The following is a 19055-nucleotide window of genomic DNA, read 5'->3' as shown; positions in this document are numbered from 1 at the left end:
TTGAAATGCAAGGTTACCATTTAACGCTACTCAGTATATTAATGGAAGGCTACGTTTAGTGAGATCATTTAAATGCTCCATTATAGACAGACGTTAGTGATGGAACACATCATTTGTACATCTAATCAACTAATCATATGTAAGCTAGCTATACTAATTAACTCACACTCAATTGCGGCGATACCAAAAATCTGACAACTCCACACTCATCAAGGTCCCATGTCTTGTCCAACACACCATCTCCTTCTCTTGCATTGGAGACACATCTTGCAGAGCAGCTTAATAAACCAACTCATGGAAATAACTCTTCATCACATGAGCTGATGAGTTTGGACTGGATGTGCAAGGCCATGGATGTAGTGATCTTCACCCATAAGTCCGTTCGATAGATTTTCATCTCTACACACACATCAAACCCCATCACTCCATCACCACTGCATTGTGCCAACAAAGGGACACAACAGCACATGGAAGACATTGCCAAAAGTCTTTCTCTCGCATTGGAGGCACATCTTGAAGAGAAACTTAAGAAACTGACTCATGGAAATCACTCTTCATCACATGATTTGATGAGCTAGGACTGGATGTGGAAGGCCTTGGAGGTAGTGATCTTCACCCATGACTCTGTTTGACAGGTTATCTTGCCTACACACACATCAAACCCCATCACTCTATTGCCACTGCATTGCGCCAACAAAGGAACACAGCAACACATGGAAGACATTGTCAAAATCGTTGATGCTTGCTGCCTTATCAAAGGATCCTTGTCAGAGACAAAGGCTTAAGTGAAGGCATCCCATCATGCCCCCAAACACATCCAATGCCTGAAGTTGGGGAGGCAAGGGGATATAAAGCAGGCTCTTTGCTTCCACTTTATTTTATCTGCATAGGTTGATAAGGAAAAGGACCAATCGTAATCGATCCCCTGATAATGACGGAAGAGAAGTAATGCCTTCTTTAGGATGAATTCATAGTAGAGCAAAGAACATCCCCAGCATTGGGAGCAGAACCATCCACTTCAGTAGCCGATAGTAATGCATGTGAAACGTAAGCAAAAACTCATCGCTGAAATAAAACCGTTCTTATCTACCATTTCTAGGATTACTATGCCAGAAGACCGCACTAAGACACATGGAAATTTGAAATGATGCCTTCCAATTTGTTCAATCAACCGATTCTCTGTAATGCGTTTTGGACCCATGTGATTATGGGGCACAAGAAGAGTAGTCTTGAAAAAGTCAAAATCACCAAAATACCTTGTCAGCAACCAAGATCCAGCCAAAATGTTTGTAGCCATATGGGCAGTTTTATTAACTAATGGAAGGATCTTTTTCTCGGAAAATAAAAGGATTCACCTGTATCTATGCCTTATGCTCAGTAAGAGCACCCAAATATGAAGAAAAATGATGTATTCAACAGTATACAGTGTGCTAACTAAAATTTCTCTAATGTCCTTACTCCCACACAGTCACCCACTGCTGAAGATGACTCTCCGTAGTCAAAAAATGACTGCTGCCGAAGCAATGAATGAGCTGCAAGCTGTCCCATGCTCTGTTTTGCATCTTTCGAAGTCGATCACTCTGATTGTTCATGCATCTTCCTACCCAAGACAATCTACTCGCTGTCCTCTATCTAGTCTCATTCTAGTTCAGCATAAACTGCTGCCTGGTTGTGCCCGCTAGCTGATATATACTAGTCCGTGTGATTACCAGGCCCCTCGATTCGTGTTTATCCTGCTCATCTCCTGTTCGTTCAGCATGTTTTTCCCTAGGGGGAATCCATCGGCCATCTGTGTCCTGCGTTCGAGTCGTTACCTTCGGATCCATTAGGAGCAATACTGGTCTTTTTACCTCCCGTCTATCAAGACGGGCAAACGACCCTAGTTCTTTTGGCTTAGCCTTGCACCGACCAAGTGCATTTCCTCGTGCTATTATCTCTACACCTTGAAGAATGCATGTTGTTCCATACTAGAACGCATCCCAGTATTGGGCACCTTCTGCGGGGTCCCATATGAAGTCACTACGTGCATTCACCTTCCCTATCAATTGAATTCGAGGGTCAGTCATCATGACGACGAGACCTCTGTTGTCCTTTCCTTCATGCCCGCCAACAGCTTTGCATGTCTTCACCATCAGCGGTGTCGTGCTGTGACATGTACATAGTGGGAACACATGCTACAAGAGTTATCTTGTAACTTTTTAGATACATAATTATATTTCCTATAATGTACATATGCATATGTAAGTATAAAAATAAGCTTTCTATCTCATCTTATTATTTATCTCAAGGGTAATGTATTCTTACTTTACCATCAAAAAATACTATGGGAAAAGTGTCAATAGCTCCGCCTCTTTAACTTGGGGCAAAAAGCATTGATTCTTTATTTCTACTATTTCATTATCATCTCACACCCTAGCTAGATCCTATATCTAGGGTAAACTCCAATATATATATATTCTATGTATTTTTTATACTTTTCTTATATTTCTTTTTAAATAGCTACTAGGAGAGAATCAAATCCTAGTGGGACACTAGGTGGCATGATTTCAAAGATACACTTATTTTAATGCATTATTGCAAGCATGGTTACAAAACTTTGTCAAGGAGAAATGTCATGCTTTCATATGGCATGAGGTGTCCTTGGGAATTAAATGAAAGTCAAGGCTAAGGAGACCACATGAAGACTTTTGCTGCCATAAATGGACCCTATTTTGATGAATTTTTTACACAAGGTTCCAATCCGAATTGGAGAATGATTTTAAAATAAAAATCGTAGTTAATGAGCTGAAGTTTCTACCCATATTTTTACTTTTTTATTTGGAGCTACGGTTGAGGAGATATGATCAAAATACTGGACCCCAGTTTGCCCACATCATGCAGGGACAGCACATTTCCAACTTTTCCAATTCCTGTTCACACTGGCTCCTCTCTTCTTGTGTAAACCCTTGGGGGTTCCCTTCACCTATAAAAGGGGACTTCTTCTTCCTTGGAAAGAACTCAAGCATTCAAGCCATTGATGAGAGGAATTCTTGAGGGAGTGAGTAGTAATGCCTAATTGTACTTAGCCCCATTAACATAAGCCCAAGCCTACACTTTCTCCTAGAGGAAAACTAGCCATTCTTGTACGCCATCCTTGGAGGATCAACTCTAATCAAAGAAGGTGTTGTACTTGGCGTATCAATCAACGTTGAATTCTCCCCTCTTCTTCTCTCTCCCATCAATAATGGTGCCGAAGGGTTTCAAGTAAGATGTGTTCTACATTGATGTTTTCTTGATTTCTTGTTGTTTTCATTTTCATCTCTAATCCAACATATATAAATGTATCTAATCTCATCTCCTTAACCAAACCTATCTCTCTCATTCTTAGTAATTCATCCTCTCTAGGTTCTCTTTGCTACAGGTACATCTCTCCCCGCAGTATCCTTATTGCCTGCGGGCAAGAATAGGGCTTGGGAGGGAAACTTCTCATCTCTTCACTTCTCTCATATCTACATTTCTCACATACTATCCTAGATGAATAACCCACATGATGATCATTTCTATCGCTTTCACTCTGTACGATCTATTAGAATTAACGTATGGATTAGTCGTAAAATACACTTTCAACAACGTATAGTGTTTCTCTTCGGCCCTGAAAGGCTCAATGAAATACTTCTATCACCGGATCCCATCATACTACCTCTCATAGACTATAATTTTTCTTTTGATGTAAGCGTAGTTATCTTGCTATGAACCAAGAGGATTTGTAGACACAATTAATCCCAATCACTAGACAAAATATATATATTATGGTAAGCACAAAACTACAATTCCAAAGAACAATTCGTAGCCTATTTGGTCAGCCAAGATTGAATGCCATTAACTCATCCATTAACCCTTTCATATTACCCATGATACGATATGACCATAGCCTTGATGTTTTCATCTTCGTATTGTTTTGACATTCTCTTTTGCGTTCTTTCTTTGTGTGTGTGAATGCAAGAGAGAAAGAGTGAGTCTTCTTTGATTGCACTTCTTTCCAAACCCTAGTCTTCATGGCATCTATGGTTTAACTCCTTCATATAGTTTTTGTTGAGTTCTCTCACAAACTCTCACAGCCATAAGCCCGGTGCTTTCCTGGCAAGACCGCAAATTTCTCGACATATTTTCGGTGAACCCGACGCGAATCTGCTAGGGTGAGAGTTTGTGGGTAACCATGGGTGATCATGTTGAGCAACAGGGTATGCATTTCGACCCAGCAACAATGCAAATGTTTCAAGCATTTGCAATGTTCATGCAACAACAACATGCTACTGAAAGAAGGGAGATTTCAGCAACGAAGGCCATACAAGCGGTCGTCAATAGAATGGATCAGTTCAATGGCAAAGATGTAACCAAGTACTTACGCGAGTATGTGAAGGAGATGGAGCTGCATCGCGTGTCAGAAGGTGAGATGATTCAAAGCTTTGAGCTAGTTGTTGCTTCAGAAATTAGGGAGCATGTTAGGGCAATTAAAGATGGGCATGGGAGAAATTGGGAAGAACTCAAAGTAGCTTTAAAGGAGGAATATTTCATGGAGGACTCTGAGAGAGTGACCAAAAGGACATTCTTAGAATGGGTAGTCAAGCCAAAGCAAGGACTATCAATAACAGAGCTACTTAGGAAATTTGAGCGGCGCTATGCACAACTCACTAGGACAGAAAGGGCCACACTAGATGCAGAGAAGATAGATCTTTTCTTACAAGCTGCAGGTAAAGAGTTTCAAGAAAATTTGGAGCTTCTTCTTGAAGATAAAGATGCTGAGCAAGGACTAAAGACCGACTGGAATGAGGTTGAAGGTGCTGTCTCGCTGCTTGCCAAACGACAAAGAAGAAGGGACAAGATGGTAGTAAACACTACAAGTCCTTCCACCTCAACTTCTGACAAAATGGTAAAGCCTACTTTTATCGCTCCTAAGTTTGATGAGTCCATGCTAGATGAGCTTGTGAAGGGAATGCGTGACTTGAAGGTGAAGTTTGCAAAGCTTGAAGAAAAAAGCCAACCATCAGGGCCACTTCCTAGGCAAAGACAACAACCCAAAGAAGGGTTTGTTAATAGATGTATTTGGTGTGATAGTACAAACCATGTAAGAAGGGATTGTGATGATTTTAGTGATGCTTTGTCAAAAGATGTTGTCTTTTTTAAGGATGTTACAATCCACTTAAGAGAGACAGGTCTACCCTTGAGAACTAACTTTGGGAAGGGGGGAATGCAAACCTTAGTTGAAGATATGGCAACCAAGCATGCCACCTCTTCAGTTGAGGCAGCTACTTATGGAGTAAAAATTGAACATTTTTGTGATGAAGAAGTGAGTGACCATCATGGTCAAATTTGGCCAAATGTCATGCAATTAGCTAAAAAGGGAAAGCTTACAAAAGAGATTCTACATGAAGCAGGTGATTGCATACGTCTAGAAACAGGATGGAATGATCCAGTGGACTCATTGTCAGTGCATGCCTACATTACAAAATGTCAACAAAATGAGGCAATTGTAGAAGAGAAGCGCAGATGTGAGAATGTTGATGAAGGACCATCAAAAAGAGCTTCTAGAAGTGGGGGAAGAAGCGACTCAATGCCTTCTCAAACACCATCAACACAAGGAGCATCTCCACCTGAAGTACTCATGGAGGAGTCTACAACAGGAAAGAAGAAAGAGCCAATGAAAGTTAAGACAAAAGGCCCAACTTATAAAGTACAATCTGATATCGAGGTTGCTACAGATTTAAAGAAAGTCTTGGAGGAAAGGATCTTGAATAGCAAGATTGAGTTTACTCTGGGAGAAGTTCTTGGCATTGCAAAGCGTGAATTCCATGAGGAGATCATTGACATCATCAAGAGAAAGTGGCAAACCCTTGCTGAAGTTTCTCGTCCACAGGTTGAAGGGGAAACCTCAAAGACACAAGGGATGCAACTGCAAAATAAGGAGAATGATGGAGCTGTGGTAGGATGCTACTAATCTAGTGGGAGAGTGAAGCAAGTGTATTTCTCAAATGATGATGAAGAAGTTGAAGATATTCCTAGGAGTTACTATTCACGAAGTCATTGGGCAAGGGCTACTACAGAAACTTTGGTCAAGGTAGGTGATCTTGAAGAGCCATTTGTTGCCTTGATTGACCATGGTTCAGAAATAAACATAATGTCAAAGAGTCTCTACAACAAGTGCAAATGGCCGATGGACACAGATCATGGCTGGATGGTAAAAGTGGCAAACAATTCATCCGGTGAATTGTATGCAGCATGTCCAGGTGTGAAGGTAACAATAGGTGATGTAAAGATTGACCAAAACTTCTTTGTACAGGATACATCTTCATATCATCTCATCCTTGGACAGCCCTACATTGTGGGAGTTCGAATGGAAACAAAGGTAATGGACGATGTTTCAGCATATGCTAGGATACGTAGCAAAGATGGTAAACGTGCTGTCCAATTCCTCACAGTTTGTGTAAACCATGAAAGAAATCGTGACAACCTCAGAGAACATCCTCTACCAAAGGTGAGCAAAGAGTTTCATGATCATAGAGAAATGATGGGTTTTGGCCAAGTACCATTGTAAAGCGGGATTGCAGTGGTACAGAAAGAAAAAGGGTCTCGCCTGATCCAAAAATAGGTGAAGCATTTTCAACGAGCTCCTTGGTAACAAAGAATGGATCAGTATGTTTTACAAAACTTGAAGATTTGAAGAGATGTGAGAAGCAATATGTGCATAATGTACAAATAGGCATGAAAAAGAGTGGGTTGCTAGAGCCTATTGAAAATGTTTTGGGTTTGTGTGAACAAGTTTCTTTTGTAGATACTATGGGTGAGCTTGATGCTATAATGAGGTCTAGTGTGCATCTTGAAAATGAAGTTGTGGAAGTTTGCTCTATGGAAATGTATCAAGTAATAGAAGCCTTTAAAGAAAGCCAAACAGTTGGCCCAGAAGTCCATGTTGAAACTAAATACAAGAGTGTAGCAAAGAAGGTGAAACCAGTAGCTTCACCCTTACCACCCAACAACAGGGAAAAGATTGAACAGGCTTCTTTACAACCAAGTTTGCCGAATCCTAAAAAGATCGGGCATACCTTCACAAAGGAGTCTTTTCAAGAGTTGCAGATTGGTTGCAAGGAGTTTCTAACACAGGAGGAGACAAAGTGCTTCAAAGAAATGCTTTCAAAGCATGGTAAGGCTTTTGCATTCGAGCCACATGAGATAGGATGTGTTGATCCGTATATTGTAGCTCCTATGGTAATTTTCACAATACCTCATGTGCCTTGGAATTTGCGGCCTATTCCGGTTCCAAAGGCTCATTTGCCAAAGTTAGTAGAGCTACTGAATGAGAAAATCAAAATGGGAATCTTGGAGCCTTCTTGTGCTCCATACTCAAACAGGTGGTTCACAGTTCCAAAGAAGAATGGTTCTCTACGCTTCATCCAAGATATGCAACCAGTGAACAAGGTGACAATTAGAAATGTAGGAACAGGTCCAATTGTGGATGAATTTGCAGAGGCGTTTGCAGGGAGGGCAATCTACTCAATGGGGGATCTCTAATCAGGGTATGATCAATTTCAGCTTGCAATCGAAAGCAGAGACTTGACAACCATGAGGACACCTTTGGGTTTGGTAAGGATGTGTACCTTGCCACAGGGAGCAACCAACTCGGTTGCACGTATGATGAATGGGATGAATAAGGTCTTACATGACTTTATTCCTCAAATCACAATGCCTTTCATTGATGATTTGCCTATCAAAGGATGTGAAGAAAGTGACAAAGATGAAGCTTTGGATCTCAAGGGATGTCGCAGGTTTGTGGTAAATCACATAAATGATTGTGATAAAATTTTGTCTAGGTTGGAAGAAGTGAATCTTACATTGTCGGGGAAAAAGTCTATGTTTGGTGTCAATGAAGTGCTCATTGTGGGGCACATGTGCGGGCCATATGGTAGGAAACCTTGTCCATCAAAGGTAGATGCCATCCAAAGAATGAAAGAAACATGCACTAGCATCACTGAGGTTAGAAGGTTTCTAGGAGCATGTGTCTTCTATGTTATTTGGATTCCACATTATGCACATGTAGCTGATCCTCTTTATCAGCTGCTTAGAAAGAATCAAAAGTTTAAATGGACAGAAGCACATGTAAAATCCATGAAAAAGCAACGACTTTGAGAAAGGTAGACTATGAGTGTCAAAGGCCAGTGATTGTGACAGTAGATACCAGTCCTACAGGGATTGGATGGGCAATAGGGCAAGATGACAAAGAAGGACACAGGTATGTGGTAAGATTTGGAGCAAAGGTACTAAGTGCTCGCCAAAGAAACTATCCACAGATAAAGAGAGAGTTATGGGGTATGGTTACAGCCCTTGAAAAGTGGAAAAGAGTACCTAATTGGTGCATGTGTGGTTGTAGAAACAGATTGTCTACCACTTCTTGGGATGATTACAAGCTGCTCAACACCAGACATTGCTATGTTGCGGTGGATTGCCTACATTAAGTCCTTAAATCCCGAGTTTAAGCACATTGCAGGTAAAGACAATACAGTGGCAGATATGCTATCAAGGGCAAGGTATGAAGATGAGTCACAAATGATTGATGAGGGAGATGATGTAGACACAAAATTCTATTCTATCTCTTGTGTCAAAGGTAACAATGTCTGCATGACTAATTCACTTGAATTGTTCTTGAAAGATCTTTATGAAGGTGATTGGCTTTCTATTGGAAGGTACTTGAGTACTCTAACAAAACAGGATGATTGGTCTGAACAAGAATTCAAGAGGATACGCAGAAAAGCATATGGGTACTTTTTAAGGGATGGTTACTTGTGGAAGCATCCTAAACAAAAGGGTGCTACACCACAACGGGTTACATGTAAAAAAGAGACTCAAGTAAAGCTCATGCAAGAGTTTCATGAGAGTCTATGGGCTGGACACAGGGGTGTGTGGGCAACCTTCTCCAAGTTGAAAGAAAAATACTGGTGGAAGGGTATGTATAAAGATGTATCTCAGTTTGTAGAGTCATGTGTAACTTGTCAAATGTATTCGAATGTTCGACATCGTGATGGATTGCACCCTACATATCCACTAGCCATGCACTATAAATGGGTTGTGGATCTAGTCACGATGCCTTTAGGACTCTGGCAGATGAGATACTTGGTTCTTGCACGAGAGGACCTAACTAACCAGGTTGAAGGAAGAGCATTAAGAGCTAAGACCACAGAAGCTGTGTGCAAATTCCTTCTTGATGAGGTGATTTGCCGTTATGGTTGTGTGGGAAAAATCACTGCAGATCGAGGTGAACTGGATGCCGAAGAAGCAAGGGAGTTCTTTTCTAGATTAGGGATCAAGCTTTCTCTTACTACAGCTTACAACCCTGAAGGCAATGGAAAGAGTGAAAGAGGGCATCCTCCTATCATCAAAGCTTTGGCCAAGGCTTGCGAAGGAAGAGTTGGTGAGTGGCCAAAACTGTTACCATATGCTTTATGGGCTGATCGTACAACACATAGCTCAGTAACTAGCTACATGCCTGCGGAGCTAATGTATGGTCAAAAGCCAGTGATGCCGATTGAGGATACAATTCCCACATGGAATGTACTACCTTGGCAAGAGGGGCTTAGTAGGGAAGATCTCCTTGCATTGCGCATAAGGCAACTAGAGAGAAGACCTGGAGACATTGAGGCTGCAAAAGAACGACTCAAAAATGCAAGATTGAAAAACAAGGACTACTTTGATAAGCGACATCGGCTCAGGAGCAAAGCAATTGACAAAGGTGACTGGGTTTTAGTGTATGATAGTAGCCTTGATAACCAACACACAGTCATGCGTAAGTTTTCAAAAAGATGGTTTGGACCATATGTTGTAAAACATGTGCATGAAAATGCTACTTGAAGCTTGTCTGAACTAGATGGCACAGAAGTAAAGATTCCCATTGCAGGAAAAAGGATCAAAATGTTTAAGAGAAGAGGAGACAATGATCCAGAAAATGCTGATGAGGAAGAAGAGCAAAACACAGGTGAAGATCAAAGTGAAAATGAAGCTCTGGAATCATCCAGTGAAGATGAAAGCAAGGAAGATGTACAAGAGGGCTGATCTTACAAAGAAATAATTTGGCACATACCGGAGGATGTGCAAGTTTAGAGGGGGTGGATGTCGTGCTGTGACATGTACATAGTGGGAACACATGCTACAAGAGTTATCTTGTAACTTTTTAGATACATAATTATATTTCCTATAATGTACATATGCATATGTAAGTATAAAAATAAGCTTTCTATCTCATCTTATTATTTATCTCAAGGGTAATGTATTCTTACTTTACCATCAAAAAATACTTTGGGAAAAGTGTCAATAGCTCCGCCTCTTTAACTTGGGGCAAAAAGCATTGATTCTTTATTTCTACTATTTCATTATCATCTCACACCCTAGCTAGATCCTATATCTAGGGTAAACTCCAATATATATATATTCTATGTATTTTTTATACTTTTCTTATATTTCTTTTTAAATAGCTACTAGGAGAGAATCAAATCCTAGTGGGACACTAGGTGGCATGATTTCAAAGATACACTTATTTTAATGCATTATTGCAAGCATGGTTACAAAACTTTGTCAAGGAGAAATGTCATGCTTTCATATGGCATGAGGTGTCCTTGGGAATTAAATGAAAGTCAAGGCTAAGGAGACCACATGAAGACTTTTGCTGCCATAAATGGACCCTATTTTGATGAATTTTTTACACAAGGTTCCAATCCGAATTGGAGAATGATTTTAAAATGAAAATCGTAGCTAATGAGCTGAAGTTTCTGCCCATATTTTTACTTTTTTATTTGGAGCTACGGTTGAGGAGATATGATCAAAATACTGGACCCCAGTCTGCCCACATCATGCAGGGACAGCTCATTTCCAACTTTTCCAATTCCTGTTCACACTGGCTCCTCTCTTCTTGTGTAAACCCTTGGGGGTTCCCTTCACCTATAAAAGGGGACTTCTTCTTCCTTGGAAAGAACTCAAGCATTCAAGCCATTGATGAGAGGAATTCTTGAGGGAGTGAGTAGTAATGCCTAATTGTACTTAGCCCCATTAACATAAGCCCAAGCCTACACTTTCTCCTAGAGGAAAACTAGCCATTCTTGTACGCCATCCTTGGAGGATCAACTCTAATCAAAGAAGGTGTTGTACTTGGCGTATCAATCAACGTTGAATTCTCCCCTCTTCTTCTCTCTCCCATCAATAATGGTGCCGAAGGGTTTCAAGTAAGATGTGTTCTACATTGATGTTTTCTTGATTTCTTGTTGTTTTCATTTTCATCTCTAATCCAACATATATAAATGTATCTAATCTCATCTCCTTAACCAAACCTATCTCTCTCATTCTTAGTAATTCATCCTCTCTAGGTTCTCTATGCTACAGGTACATCTCTCCCCGCAGTATCCTTATTGCCTGCGGGCAAGAATAGGGCTTGGGAGGGAAACTTCTCATCTCTTCACTTCTCTCATATCTACATTTCTCACATACTATCCTAGATGAATAACCCACATGATGATCATTTCTATCGCTTTCACTCTGTACGATCTATTAGAATTAACGTATGGATTAGTCGTAAAATACACTTTCAACAACGTATAGTGTTTCTCTTCGGCCCTGAAAGGCTCAATGAAATACTTCTATCACCGGATCCCATCATACTACCTCTCATAGACTATAATTTTTCTTTTGATGTAAGCGTAGTTATCTTGCTATGAACCAAGAGGATTTGTACACACAATTAATCCCAATCACTAGACAAAATATATATATATTATGGTAAGCACAAAACTACAATTCCAAAGAACAATTCGTAGCCTATTTGGTCAGCCAAGATTGAATGCCATTAACTCATCCATTAACCCTTTCATATTACCCATGATACGATATGACCATAGCCTTGATGTTTTCATCTTCGTATTGTTTTGACATTCTCTTTTGCATTCTTTCTTTGTGTGTGTGAATGCAAGAGAGAAAGAGTGAGTCTTCTTTGATTGCACTTCTTTCCAAACCCTAGTCTTCATGGCATCTATGGTTTAACTCCTTCATATAGTTTTTGTTGAGTTCTCTCACAAACTCTCACAGCCATAAGCCCGGTGCTTTCCTGGCAAGAGCGCAAATTTCTCGACAGCGGGCCCTTTTTGGCTCCATTGACTAACCACTTAGGGGACTCATTGGTCCAGCAATCAGGCTGCCCTGGCCAGCTTCCGTGACTTCAATCTTCGATCGGCGCCCATTTCAATTAGCACCACAGTGCCTCCGGTCAGGGTGCAACAAACAGTTTCCCGACCGTCTGCATCCCTAGTCAGGCGGGTCTGAGACCCCCATCTTTCCATGCCAGCCTCAGTGTTGCACCCACTAAGCATTAGTACCCAGTACAAGAAAATGAGCATAGTAATCGTTCCAGGTTCGATATTCCAAAACCCCCACGCCCTTACATTTTCGAGAAAAAATTCGGCCGAAACTCTGTTATGTTCCCGTATCTCGCTTGACTCTCTAACCCGGACTACGGTAGCCAATGCCATCTGGGCCAGTAATAATATCACACGCTGTCTTGCAGGACACCTCGAGAGAGTGGGCATCCAGCCCTCTAAAAGCATCATGTCTGGCCCATCCGACCAGGTTCAGAGACTCCAGTTGCACTCAACCAAGCTTCACGTGTCTCTAGCCAACAGGTCCCTCGTCGAGGGTACCATAGTCGAGAACTGGCTATTTGTGTCTTCTTCAGTTCCATACAGGGTCATCCCCAATAGGGCCTGCTTCTTCCAACCGAGTTGTATCCTTATGGCGACTGACCTCTGTGGATCCGCCCCACATAGCTTAGGTCCCGCAAAAAACCCACAAGACCGCTTCGAAAACATTCTCCGTCGAATCTCCATAACCTTAGCTGAGGTCCGATCACTGTGCATTACTGTTAGGTCATGCCCCCAATCTTGTCCTACTGTTTCTTGCACATCAATGTCCGTTCGCATCAGAATCACACCCATCACCTCTGGTAACTCATTGCTCATTCCAGCCGAATGCAAGGAATCTGACCACCGTTTCCAAGCATCCCCACAACTCTCTTTACCACACGTGCCCCAAGCCAGTTTGCTCATAGCTGGCATTCCTGCATCCCCGACCATCCTACTCGTACATGTACTATAACTACCATCGGTAGATGGGTTCCGCATCAAGCACGCCCCCCACCTCAATGACATACGATTGGTTATACCCGTATCAACTGGCCCTTCCTGGCCGGCATCCCTTACATTCAGGTCATGTCCTAGCATCACGACATCCATGCAACGCTCTAGGTTCACCGTCTCATCTTGACTTGACGGGCTACCCAACCTCAACTCCTCGCATGTCCAAGGCATAACGCCAATGATCTCCACAACCCAGTTCTCGGGCACAAAGGAGGCAGCCGGCTGTAGTTCACCTTGCGACGCATATTTCGCCCTTTCCCCATCACGTGGGAAGTAGGAGGAAGCAAGGTCTACCTGGTGTTTCTCTTCCGCCTCTTCATGCATTTCATTTCTGCCTATTTTGTATGGCCCGCTGGCCAACAAATTCCCAAATCCTGGTTTACCAGGAATACCACAAAATTTCACATGCACCCTACTAGCATCACCAGAGGCCTCATCCAGTCTTACATCTTGCCAATTTCCATTTTCTGGCACAAGCATTAGTCCATTCAGTCGTGCCAGCACTTGCTTCGCCCCGTCATGCCGGGAATAGACGTCAACCCGATCCGCTTGGTATTCCTCTTCGCTTTCTTCACTTGTACAATACTCACCATTTAAGTACGGCTCGCAAACCAACAACTCCCCATCCAACAGGGCATGACTAGCACCACTTCTGGTTTCCTGCATCTCTTCTTCCCCAAAATAGGCATCAACGTAGCCAGGGAACATTGCATCCAACTTGCTTACCAATTCTTCCTCGCCCATTTCTTCCTCATAACACTTATCCACCATACTTCCTTCTCCTTCGTCCACACACAAAGCATCCATACTCATCTCTTCTTTCGTTTCGAAAACGGCATGACTAGCACCACTTGTGGTTTCCTGCATCTCTTCTTCCCCAAAATAGGCATGACCGTAGCCAGGGAACATTTGCCCATTTCTTCCTCATAACACTTATCCACCATACTTCCTTCTCCTTCGTCCACACACAAAGAATCTGTACTCGTCTCACGAGAGAGAGAGAGAGAGAGAGAGAGAGAGAGAGAGAGAGAGAGAGAATTGTACCTTCCTTTACTTCAGAGAAGAATAGATTGCGAGAAGATCAGGTTCAATAAAGCAGAATAAAGTGACGTCGGGTGCAGAGAAAGAATGAGAAAGTGGAAGAAAGAAAAGTCACGATCTAAAGTCGCGATCTCATTTGTGTCTTTTCGCTAACATGGCATAGCTCTCCTTTCAGCTTTCAAAAAATAGTCTTTGGGCTAATTGCCCTAAAAAGATATGATGCCAGTAAGGGACAAAATCAAAACATGGTGGAGCTGTAACTTAAGACTGCAATAAAAGGGGTTCTATTGCTGCTTCGCTTACTGCTATCTGCCTCATTTATAGGGATTTTTGATAGTATTGAGCTAAGTCATAGTTTGCCTTGCAATCTCAATAGTCTAGGGTATTTTGTAAAGGATGAGACTTGAAAGGCCTTACTGTGTCCAATGACAAAATGGCACCCCATGAGGCACCTCCAACAACCTATCCTGCCCTTGATGCCCACCAGCCAGGCCTAGTGGGTGTTCCATTTCATTCAGCAAATCTTGGACCTCTCCGAGCCTCACCTCTTTTTCTGTCCCATCATCCAGCATCATCCATCATCCATCTTTTTCAGTCCCATCATCCAGCACATAGGCATAAGAATTTCCATGGATCCCGTTTCGGACACGGCACATTCTTGTTCCGCACTAGTTTGCTTTTCCCAGTCATGCGGGAGGTAGGAGTCAACAGTAACCTATACTATAACTACCATCGATGGATGGGTTTGGCATCAAGCACGTCCCCCACCTCAGCGACATATGATTGGTTATACGCGTATCAACTGGCCCTTCCTGGCCCGCATCCCTTACATTTAGGTCGCGTCCTAGCATCACCACATCCATGCAACGCTCTAGGTTCACCATCTCATCCTGACTTGACAGGCTACCCAACCTCAACTCCTCGCATGCCCGAGGCATAGCCCGAGGCATAACGCCAATGATCTCCACAGCCCCGTTCTTGGGCACAAAGGAGGCAGCCAGCTGCAGTTCACCTTGCGACGCATATTTCGCCCTTTCTCCATCACGTGGGAAGTAGGAGGCAGCAAGGTCTACCTAGTGTTTCGCTTCCGCCTCTTCATGCATTTCATTGCTGCCTCGGCATCAAGCACGTCCCCCGCCTTAGCAACATACGATTGGTTATACGCGTATCAACTGGCCTTTCCCCCGCACCCCTTAGATTTAAGTTGCATCCTAGAATCCATGCAACGCTCCAAGTTCACCGTCTCATCCTGACTTGACAGGCTGCCCAACCTCAACTCCTCGCATACCCGAGGCATAACGCGAATGATCTCCACAGCCCCGTTCTCGGGCACAAAGGAGGCAGTCAGCTGTAGTTCACCTTGCTACGCATATTTCGCCCTTTCCCCATCATGTGGGAAGTAGGAGGCAGTAAGTCATTCGTACAATACTCATTGTGTGAGTCTTGCTCGCTGGCCATCGATTTTCCCAGTTCTGGTTTGCTAACAATAGCACCATCATGCATAGGCCAGCTGTCGCATACTAGCATTCCCTCCTTGATCAAAAGGTAGGATTCCGTAAGTTCCTCCTGAGGCTCCTCATAGTCCCCAAGCTTTACATCTGGCTCATAGGCCCATCATCCAACACATAGGCATAAGCATTTCCTTGGATCCCGTTTTGGGCACGACACATTCTTGTTCTGCAGTAGTTTGCTTTTCCCAGTCATGCAGGAGGTAGGAGTCAATAGTAACCTTCTGGCACTCCTCCCCACTTCCTTCATTCGCACAATACTCATTGTGTGAGTCTGGCTCACTGGCCATCGATTTTCTCACTTCTGGTTTGCTAACAACAGCACCATCATGCATAGGCCAACTGTCGCATACTGGCATTCCCTCCTTGATCGAAAGGTAGGATTTCGTAAGTTCCTCCTGAGGCTCCTCATAGTCCCCAAGCTTTACATCTGGCTCGTAGGTCCATTCCCCATCCCACGAGGCAAAGGCAAGCCTTGCAATCAATTTGTGTCCAAGAGACCACAAAAGAAAGCTCATCGACAATTTTATGCTCCTTCATAAAGGCACCACATCTGGTATACATCTTGACCTTAGGCCTTCAAGGTGCAATGAGCCTAATCAACTACAATTTGCAAGCACCATGCATCGTAACCGCCAAACCATACCCCAAGCAACCTTCAATATTAATGACCGAGCCATGCAAGGTTTGTAAAACCATCCTCAATAATCGAAAACATTTCGCATACAGTCATAACTAACCTTCCAGCATATTCCAATCACCCATCAAAGCGATCACCTCGCTCAGAAAAATGAGTATCATCACTTCCATCAGGCTTTCCATAGGCATAACTTGGGTTACTAGGGGACGTGGGACCTCTATTGTAAGGGAACATCAAGAGAATTGCAAAATTCTATACAGCGGCCACAAATGGCATGTGAAGAAGACATAGAATGGCAAAAGATATGATTCCAGTAAGGGACAAAATCAAAACATGGTGGAGCTATACCTTAAGACTGCAATAAAGGGCTATCTGCCTCATTTACAGGGAGTTTTGACAGTATTGAGCTGAGTCATAGTTTGCCTTGAAATCTCAATAGTCTGGGGTATTTTGTAAAGGATGAGACTTGAAAGGCCTTATTGTCTCCAATGACCCAAGTACCGGAAGAACAAAACCAAGAATAAGACCATTGTCTCTAACTAGAAAGCCGTGTTGTGATAGGACCCTCCACACATCCAACAAGTCTTTGAGAAGGTCATTGTGAGCTCAATGCACATTCCATCCTTGACCCTCTACCAAAGATGAGCACGTACCTTTATTCGAAAACCATTGCTCTTCTCTAAAGGCTCCCCTCTACTTATAAAAGGTTACTATATGGTTATCTATGAGAGAGAGAGAGAGAGAGAGAGAGAGAGAGAGAGAGAGAGAGAGAGAGAGAGAGAGAGAGAGAGAGAGAGAGAGAGAGAACGCATGTGATTATGTGTGTGTCTGTGAGAGAGAGAGAGAGAGAGAGAGAGAGAGAGAGAGAGCGCACATGATTATGTGTGTGTGTCTGTGAGAGAGAGAGAGAGAGAATCGTACCTGCGTAAGAGATTTCTCTCGGAGGGAAGCCAGTAACTTGGCAAAGGAAGGTTTGAAATTGAACGTCGGGTGAGAGAGAAAGAAAGAGAATGAAATGTCACAATCCTATTTGCGCCTTTTGGTTGACGTGGCATAGCTCTCCTTTCAGATTTTTTAAAATAGTCTTTGGGCTAACTGCCCTAAAGAGTGCCACTAGAAATTATCTCATAATAGTGTGTATACTTATAAATCCCTCTTGTAAAGTTAAGAAAAGAAAAAATTCAAAATGTATTAGTAGCATATTTGTAAAAAATATCATTTATACTAATCGTCTAGAGGGAAAGCCACTTTTGTGGCTTTTAGAGACTTTTGTAAAAGGTTCACCGATAATTCTCCAAAGATGCTTGAGTTTTCTTTTCATGACCAGCTCAAAGGAATAAATTTTTCAAATGCAAAAAAAATATTAGAGTATCTCAAAGATAGGTCAAATAATTTTCAAACTCCATCAAAATATACTTGCATAGATTTGTGATAGATTTATCAAAACTAAAAAAAAGTGGCTAAGACTGAAAACGAATCTAGTTTTATACAAAAAGATACTATTTTTAGAAAGTAATTTTTTATTCGTGGACTTTTTGAGACAAAAAGTTTTCTCTTGTTAGACAAACAAAAGAGAAATATGGATTTTAGAGAATGATTTTTTGCATAATCATTCTTAAAGTGACGAAGTCAAAATCATGTTTGCATTTTTTGTAATGGGCGTCTCAATATTTTTTCAAACCATTCTTTTTTTGAAATTTTATCACTAGGCTTTTTTTTGAAAGTAGAACCTTGATCTACAGTCCTTGACAAATTTGGAGTTAGGATGATTGAGAAATACAAAAATTAAAATCAAAGTTCTATATTCCACTTTTCATAATATTTATTATTTATTGAATGTTACTATATATATGAATTCAAATCAATGGCAAAGGAGAAAGCTTATTGAATATTTATGGGAGAGAGTAAAGTTTTTTATTTTGCTTTCAAAAAATTCATCTTTAACTATAGCAAAGCATTGAAATGATTTAAGGTAATTTTATCCTCTCTGAAGTGATATTTGTAAGCAGGGTCCCAAAAAATTTTATATTTTAAGTTTGTTGATAGTTTGTCGTAGTGTTTAGCACACATTTTTACCGATTACAAAGGAGTAAAATAATCCAAAAATGTCCTGTCAAATATAAACTTTGTGTGTAAGAGTATGCATTCACAAATGCATAAAGCTAGCATTCTTATGGATGTAATTTTAAGGCAAGATTTTTTTGATGAGCGCTTTTTTGGAACCCTTGACAGTTGAGAATTTGCTCTTTTCCTCTCTCCTCATCCTCTCTCTCTCTCTCTCTCTCTCTCTCTCATAAATTTTCCCTTGGAAAACACACCTTGATCAAACTAAGGGAGCTAATGACCTCAAACATTCATTATTTGAAAATCTCTCTCCGTCTTGCCTCTCTCATGCACACTCATATAGAATGACAAAACACACCTGAATCATTGCATGCACTCTCTCTCTCTCTCTCTCTCTCTCTCTCTCTCATCATAATGTATGTTGAGAAACAAGTTTATCCACTAACGAGACAATGGTACACCTGAATCATTCTCAACAAGCAAATTTTAAGATTTTTCAAAACAAAATAATACAAGATAAATCAATGGACTAATAACATTCAAGGATTGGTGAAACATATCCGGATAAAAGCATGCTTTGGTGGTACAAAAAGGACTGTCGTT

General features: G+C 41.7%; 1 protein-coding gene and 1 pseudogene across 1 annotated transcript; both read right to left on the bottom strand.

Annotated features, from left to right (window-relative positions):
* Positions 1-1445: 1445 nt before the first annotated feature.
* On the bottom strand, positions 1446-13523 carry LOC147441037 (uncharacterized; annotated as a pseudogene).
* Positions 13524-13547: 24 nt separating this feature from the next.
* LOC147441036 (uncharacterized) lies at positions 13548-14012 on the bottom strand (the record flags this gene model as incomplete). Its single annotated transcript, XM_086483382.1, has 1 exon — positions 13548-14012. A coding segment is annotated over exon 1 (465 nt), but the record flags the coding sequence as incomplete, so codon positions are not given.
* Positions 14013-19055: the final 5043 nt, after the last annotated feature.

Source organism: Adiantum capillus-veneris, chromosome 15, assembly GCF_014529385.1.
Source record: "Adiantum capillus-veneris isolate H3 chromosome 15, ASM1452938v2, whole genome shotgun sequence".
Classification (NCBI taxonomy): domain Eukaryota; kingdom Viridiplantae; phylum Streptophyta; class Polypodiopsida; order Polypodiales; family Pteridaceae; genus Adiantum; species Adiantum capillus-veneris.
This window is presented reverse-complemented; position numbering and strand designations above follow the sequence as displayed.